Source organism: Morus notabilis, unplaced genomic scaffold, assembly GCF_000414095.1.
Source record: "Morus notabilis unplaced genomic scaffold, ASM41409v2 Scaffold629, whole genome shotgun sequence".
In the NCBI taxonomy this organism is placed as follows: domain Eukaryota; kingdom Viridiplantae; phylum Streptophyta; class Magnoliopsida; order Rosales; family Moraceae; genus Morus; species Morus notabilis.
Genome location: NW_010363794.1, coordinates 241,806 through 250,219, shown reverse-complemented (window position 1 = coordinate 250,219; position 8,414 = coordinate 241,806). Strand labels below are relative to the sequence as shown.

General features: G+C 33.4%; 1 protein-coding gene across 1 annotated transcript; it reads right to left on the bottom strand.

The window, feature by feature from the left end:
- Window positions 1–248: 248 nt before the first annotated feature.
- On the bottom strand, window positions 249–2,345 carry LOC21397501 (NAC domain-containing protein 22). Its single transcript, XM_010105016.2, has 3 exons — window positions 2,007–2,345; window positions 1,588–1,856; window positions 249–959 (listed from the first exon to the last, which is right to left on the bottom strand). The coding sequence occupies exons 1-3, from the start codon at window positions 2,185–2,187 to the stop codon at window positions 519–521; spliced, it is 891 nt and encodes a 296-aa protein (XP_010103318.1). The 5' UTR covers window positions 2,188–2,345; the 3' UTR covers window positions 249–518.
- Between the last annotated feature and the right edge of the window lie 6,069 nt (window positions 2,346–8,414).

The window sequence follows — 8,414 nt, the reverse complement described above, 5'->3', positions numbered from 1 at the left end:
AAGTTTTAACTTACTCAAACACAAACTCAAAAAAGATTCTTATCTCAAACCATAACTCAAATGTACACAACAAAATACAAACTCAAATTACAACTTCAATTCAAGTTATAACTCAAACTTAACTCAAAATCTACACTCAAGTTACCTAACTCAAAAACATCAAAAGAACAAGCCCCAAAGTTCACCTCAGCTATGGAACTTCTTGTCACAACATCACCATTTTTTTATGGAATGCACAAAATAAAGACAAAAAAAAATCTAAGAATATTCTAGTAAGCAAACTATTCTAAAAACTGTTCTCCGACTAGAGCAGCAAACACTTGGGAATTAAATTAAAAACAAAAATTAATAGCCATCCTCTTTAACACTAAGCAGGACATTACCACAGCAAATTAGGAATAGGACAGCAAATTTTCATAAAAGAAAAGGTGAAAAAATTATTTACAACACGACAGCTAAGTTTTATCCTTGGCACCACCTGTTGTGAAAGAGAAGCTATATCTTAGGCATAAATAATTTTAGAAATTCAGCAAGTTGGCCAATGGGGTCAGGCTTTGAAGCCAAGGACTGTTCAACAATGACCAATTGTCTTGAGCGGCCCAATCCAGGCCCAATTCTCTGGGGACTTGGATCTCTGGCAACTTCTCCTTGTACCCTTGTGGCAATTGCAAAGATGCGGAAGACCCTTTGACTCCCAATATTGCCCTCTCACCATGTTTGGTTTCTATATTTGCCACTTCTTCAACTTCTTTTTTCATGGGGACCAATTGGTGAATGGTCACTGATGGCACTTGTGGTGGAGTTTTCTCTTCTTGTGGGCTGCAAAATGAGATACAAGTGTCCATTGGAGAGGCAGGGCATGCATTTTGTAAGTTCTTTAGCTCTTCTTCCATTGCCACCCTCTGCTCTAGGACCTTCAAAGAAGTTGCCTTTCTATACACCTTGCACAAGACTATGTCCTGCATGGATTCACAAATTGAAATCACATGAATTCCTATATAAGGTCTTCTTTTCGTAACAAAAATGAAAATGTCACATTTCACTAGGCCTAAAACATTACCATATTATCACACAGCAAGTCTTCGGCACAACTTATAATAAAAACAAAATTGCTAGAGAGCACCAATGAAGTTTAACCACACACAAATAGAAAGTTGGGACACTCTATCCACTCTTTTAGTTTTGTTCAACACCACTGGTGACTCCTAGTATTTTTTTTTTTTCAAAATTTGGTTGATCCCAATTATTTATTGAACAGAAAAAGCCACACGTGTAGCTTTTTTTTTTTTGTTTTTTTGGGGGGTGCATTCACATGTTTCATGTGAGATTTTTGTTACATGTCAATTGTGTAGAGATACGCGTCCCATATTTGAACTTAAGCTATTACCAGGATGCTTCTTCATATATATATATATATATTTCTACACACATGTATATGGACTAAGGGGCAGACTGAGAAGATTTTTCCTTCATGTTCATGTTAATTATTTTTGGAACACTTCAACAACTAGTCCTTTACTTTATAATCACTTTCCTTAATACTACAAAGTACCCTGAAAAAGACGTGACTATACGAGTTTGTAGTACCTTTGACAGTTTGCAGTGATCAGGCAAGCGGTACTCGTTCATGACCCAATCAGTCTTAGTTCCTCTGGGGGCTCTGCCCTTGTAGAACACAAGAGTCTTTCTCAACCCAATCACCCTCTTTAGCTCCGATAAGCTCACGATCTTACGGTCGGAACCCGTCGCCTTCCAAAACCCTCTCTCCGTCGTCCGGTTTGGCCTTCCACCACTGCCATGTTTCCTGTCCCTCGGCACAAAAAAGTACCACTCTCTCTCCCCAATCTTCGCCTTCCCTATATATATACATATATATATATATATAAATGAACAATTATATTTTCTTAGTATATCTCACTAAAAAAAAACTAGTTTATAAGACATGACATAATAAAGTGGTATCAAATAAATATGTAGCATATGTATATTAGGGTGTAAATATATACCAGGCAAGTCGCAAGGGTCGTAGTGGTAGATATTGAGATAACCAATTATGTCAAATCTCATCTTGCCAGAAATCATGTTCCTGAGGTAGAAATCAAGAAGCTCTTCCTCGGTCGGATGGAACCGAAAGCCCGGGAGTTCTAGCACGTCTGATGCCACTTCTTCCATGTTATTGGCTGCCATTGAAAGGATTAATAAGTTTGTTGGCTTTTGATCTTTTTGGCTTTCTCTTTGTTCTTTTAAAGGTTCAAGTAACGAGAACTTGTTTTACATGCAAACATAAGATACGCTTTGTAAGAGAATGAAATACCAAAGTGAAGGATGGGGATGGAAACAGATAGCTGATGTGTGTGTGATTTTATAAGCTGGTTTGGTAGATGAGGGAGGCTAGGACTTGGTCACCAAGACTTTAGGGAGCAGAAAAGTCTGTAGAAAATTGTATTCTTGTGGGAATGGGGCCCACGAAGCTAGGACCCACGCGGCTTGACGTAAAGTCCTCACACCAAGAGAAAAAATAATAATAAATAAATAAATACAAACATAGTGACGTGGACAGGACACGCAATTTTTATCCTTTGCTCTAGCTTGACTTAAAAGTTTTCTTTTTTATTTATGTTTTGGACTTTTACCTGGAAATTATAACAAGTGTTAAGGTATATATATTTCCAAGTAAAATTTTCCAAATCCATTAATTGTTGAAAAAAACAAACAGAAGTATGAATGAATGTGCACCAAATTTTCAATACATATGAGGCGAGTCAGCAAGTCTCCGGTCCGTTCAATGTTCAATCCTTGTTGTATTACTTTGAGTCAGTCATAACTCGCTGGTTCCCAGTTTGTTTCTCAGAACTCAGCGGTAAATCATCAAAAGCTTCTAGTTTGCTGATCTTGATTTCAACCCTTTTAAGTTTGTTGAATTGAGAAATTGTGTATAAAAAAAAAAAAAAAAAAAAAAAAAAAAAAAAGGAAATAATTTTGAGGAGCCGTTATATGAAGATTTAGCAAATTATTTTAAGGAGCTTTTTATGTTAGGATTGTTGTATTTGGGAGTAATATATGTTTTTGACCATTAGATTAAATTTTCATTAAAATGAAAAATAACATAACTAATGATATATATCTGAACTTCAAAACAACCATGTTTGTTAGGTATCTTTTCATTCCACATAGTAAAATCTATTGCCGTATTTGGAATTGTTCTTGTTTTTATTTTTCACGTTTTTTTAAAAAATAAAAATAAAAATGATTTTAAAACGACGTTTGGTACAATTAAAGATAAAAAAATTGAAATAAAAATGATTTTTTAGTTTAGTGTAAAACAGTCATTTTTTATTTTTTATTTTTGTTTTCTTTTCTCTCGAGCATAGAGAAAGAGAGAGACATTAATGGATTTTTTATACTGAAAATAATCTCTTGATAAAATTACTAAACACATTTTTAAAAATAATTTCTGTCTGATATTGAAAACGTTTTCATTTTTATTTTCATACAAAAAATAAAATTATTTTAGAACAAATTCTAAATGCATCCTATAATTTTGATGTGAATTGAGATCAAACACGTATGACGAACAGGCATACACTTTGCCCTATCACAAAAGTTATTACTTACATTTATGATTCAACAACAAGAAAAATTCTACGGTAGGACACATTAGGGTGTGTTTGGTTTCGTTTCTAAAACGTTTTTCACATTTTTCAAGGAGAAAAAATGAAATTGAAAACGAAACGGCGTTTGTTTAGGAAATATTTTGAAAACAAAAACAGTGAGAATAATTTTTGTGAAGGAATTTTAAAAACAGTTGAAAGTTGTTTTTACTTTTTTGTTATCATTTTCTAATACTTATCAACAATATTATAATATACTAATTAATAATTATAATCAAACATGATTTCACTATTTTATTATACTCAAAACAATCTTTTAAAAAACCAACCAAACGCAATTTCAGAATCGTTTTCAGAATGATTCTCAAAACAATCTCATTTTTACTTTTTATTGAAAACAAAATCATTTTAAAACTAATTCCAAACGCACTCATTATTTTGTCATACCTTTAAAACAAGCTATTTCAAGAGGATCCAAGACTCACCCATCAATTATGGATGGATTCTCCTCGTCCCCAAAGATGATGCAATTTTGCCTCTTAGTTGGGTCATCCAAATATGAACTGAGCCTATTGTAACTTGAGGGGTTTTTGATTGTTGGTAGAAGATTGTATGCACCAGGTTCCCTTATTGTCACACTTATGGTCTCAGTGAATTCCTCTTAAAGGGCTAAGTAAGGGCGTGAGGACATCATTGATATCTTTTTTCTCAACAAAACAAAATCATTTTATCAAATTTAAATTGTCTAATCTACGAGTGTCTGGATTAAAAATAATATACGGTTCGATACAATAATTCTCCCACACATAAATCAGACCTTATATGGCTAAAGAACTCGCTCCATAGATGAGGCAAACAAGGTATCCTAAATTTTCCTAACAATAATTCATGCCTTGTTTTCCACCTTTAGCCAACATATTACAGGAGAGAACTTAGTTCTACGGATTAGACCCCCCATGTTACATCATCATGCAAACAGAGCATAGGAGAAAAACGGATTATCACAAAACTCAATCTTAACAAAGAGGTCATCAAAGACCAAAGTGCAGATTATATATAATTTTTTGCCATCATTTTATTTTATTTTATTTTATTTCATTTCATTTCGCCTTAAAATTCAGATCTAGAAAGAAGTAGAAGATACTTAACAATTATTTACATTTTAATGCCCCAAAAAAATATTAATTACAATTTCAGAAAGCAGTTGAAGCATCAAAGCACTTTGTTTTAAACTATTTTCCTCTCACTTTTTACAATGATTATCACCTTCAATTTGCATAAATTAACAACCTAAAGTTGCTTTAATGCCAAAACGAGTTTCCTATGAAGCAAGCATCTTTAGTTGTCTAATATTTTAATGTTTAAAGGAAGCTTAATTATAAGGTAAGTTGACTTGTAGGGTCAACATGACGGGGATATACTGACGTTATTGGAAATTTCTTTATATTGGAAAAAGAGGAGATTTATCAATCAATTAACGCATTTAAATGAGTATAGATTTATTTGAAATGGTGGGGGTCGTCTCAAAAGTCTATATACAGAGAGTGGCCACAAAACTTAGAAGAGAAAAACAGAGCTTTCAATTAGTTGTCAATTCAAAGCAATAACGCGTTTTTCACATTATCTATTTCATACCCATTTTTCCTTTTTTTTCTTTTTTGTCTAAAAAAGGATTATGAAAGCAAATAAAAATAAAACTAAAAATATTTGTTATGCGATTTGATAGGAAATTTGACTTGGAAGTCTTTAGCCAAGACCAAAAAAAGTCCTTCCTTAAGTAAACGCTGAGCCTTGTATTTTCTTCTGGCAGTGCTCACTTTCTGGCCTCGGTTTCACTTATACCTTTTGTTGTTTGTTTTAATGTTACTTCTAGGCTTTCAAATTAAAGAAGTAGAACAGTTTTCTCCGATTCAACAGATCCATAATTAAAGGCCAGTCCATCAGTATCTTTGATTTTCCTGTGCTACTTCCTCGAATTTTCTTTCAGTCATTTAAAACTTATAAGCGCACTTTCACAGTTGCTTCTTAATGGCTGACAACGCACCCCACATGGTCTAGCATCGTCCAATCCCGTTACTCTGATTAAGAAACGACAACAAAAACCAAATGATCAAATTAGAATGCAGAACACTATCCTATATAATTTTGGAAGAGAGTTAATGGGGTTAGTGTTGAAGAATTCTGTGTTAGGATTTGAAAAAAAAAAAAAAAATAGTGTACCGTTATTGATTCACATCAAATTTATATTTAATTACGAAAGGAATGACAATATTACAGATTTTAAAGGAGTGTAAGTTATTTTTAAAGAGAAAATAGAATTATAGGTTGTTTGATATGAGGGAAAAATGAAGGGAAAAAAATGGAGAATAAAAGAATTTATCTATCCCATCATTTTTTATCCTTACAAAAGTGTAATTATTTTTTTTTTTTTTTAAAAGAGTGGAATGAATTTTTTAATGAAAAACTATTATCTCATACCGAAATAATTAAATTATATTTTTGTCTTTATTTTTAAACTAAAATAATATCAAATAATTAACAAATAGTAATTTAATTCAACACTCATTTTCATCCCCTTTTTCCTTCTCCCTTGCCAAATGGAGCATTTGTGAAATCTGACATTTAAAACTATAACCCTGTTTGTTTCCATTTTGGTTTCCATTTTTCACGGTTTTTGAGAATGAAAAATAAAAACGCATTTGGTGTAAAATTTTCTAAAAAATAAAAACAAAAACGTTTTTGTCCTTTTCTGAAAATCTGAAAACGATTTATTCTTGTTTTCATTTTCTCCTCCGTTTTCCTTTTCTCTCTTCAGCCCAGACTAGAGACCCCCATTGTGTGAACCTACGCTATTTTTCAGTTTTTTAAAATTGAAAACAATCTCAGAATAAAACTACCAAATGTATTTTCAGAAATGATTCCAAAATGAAAATGAAAACGTTTTCGTTTTCATACAGAAAATAAAATTATTTTGGAACGAATTCCAAACGCACCCATATTTTACGGATACATTTTTTTGCTCTTTCTAGCGTCCCACGGTCTATTTTGGATATATTATATTGGAAAGGCACTTTACTTAAAAGGATGAAAAAGGAACGTGGCCAACTATTATGGAAGTTGTTAAGCGTTGTTGGCTTCGCAAATTTAAGTTTTTAATTTAAGTAAAGATGTGATAAATTTTTAAAATTTTTAACTGTAGTAAAAAAATGTTAGATATAACATTTTCTAAAAGTTTTTAATTGTAAAAACTTAAAATTAAAATCTTAAATCGGTGAAATGAAAGAGGTCTTAAGCTTTGAGCTTGCAATTAACCGGTTGGCGTGGGTCACTCTAACCTAGCTTGCAAAACCCCGAATTGGGTCACTCAATAGAAGTTCATCTCTAACCTCACCAAGAGAACTCTAGCCTAGCTTGCAAAATATTCTCACAAGTTCTAGAGAGAAAATATGAGAACAATAGCAAGACGACAGAAAATTGAATATTAAAAGCTTTTAAAAACCTTAGGCCAACCCCTCTATTTATAGTGTTCAGAGGTTGCCTTTCAAATAAAGAAACAAACAATAAAAATAGAAAATTACAAAAGAAAATGATACAAAATAAAATTACACATAAATTAGGATAAATCATATAAATAATTTGAGGAAGAAATCTGGTATTTGCTCTGATTTTTAGAGAAGAAATTCAGATTCAGCACACAAGGGACACGTGTCGAAGCTTGGTCGGAGGAAAGGAATATAGTCACCACGTGTCGTGCTCAGAGTGGCTTGTGTGTGCTGGCAGAAGGCTGTCGCGGAGACAGCTGGTGCACGCGAAATGGATGGAGGGCTGGCGATGAACAGACGCGGGACCCACGCGAGACAAGGGAGAACGCGCTGTAGATGGCGCGTGCATGGGACGCGCTGCCTGGACGTTCTGCGTGTAGGTGACGCACGCGAGGGAAAGCGTGGAAGAGCTGGGGCCCACGCAGACTGATGCGACTTGGCCGACTCAGCTACTCGGCTCTCTCTCTGATGGCTTGTGCGGCTCGGCTGAGAGGCTTGGTTCCGGATGGTTGAAAATATGGCTTTCATGGCTTATTTTTGTGTAGTTTTTTACACTGCTTTTTATCTGTAAATAATTAAGCAAAAACTAGACAAATTTCAATTAGAAATATTATGAATAAAAATAATGGAATTGATTAATTAAAGCTTAAATATTTTAATATTATATAAATCAAAAGCAGTATTTAGGGTGCATTTTCATGCACTAATCATGAATAAAATGAGAGAGTCAGGCCCGAAATAATCAATCGGAACCAAACAACCTTTTTCTGAAAGGTTAATAAAGTGAAATTTCATATTTCAAGCAACCAGCAAGTAATTTAAGTAATTAAATTACTTACGACCAAAGCAAGGCCTTATCACCACCGTAATGGCCCATTCGGATTTCAGGTTCTGCCCCCAATGATACAATCTCCATATCCTATCTAGGCTATTAGCGGGCTTACCAATTCCCAAGATCTCTTATCTTAAGAAATCATTCATTAAACTTTCTAAAATAGCTCATTATAATTCCAATAGCTAAAATCAAGCTATGGTATCAAAAGGTTTTTCTTTCGTAAATATGTCATTTCTTTAAAACATTTGCAAGGTCAAAACTCTTTAAAAACAGGCTAATAAAGAAAGGGATCTTTGATACTAGCCTCTCGGATGTCAAATCTGTAGCTAACTTCTCGTCACCCTAACTTCCGCTTTTCTTAAAGCTTTAATACTCAATCTTCTCCGCTAGCTTTATGACAAAAGCAGTGTCTTAAGAAGTATTTCT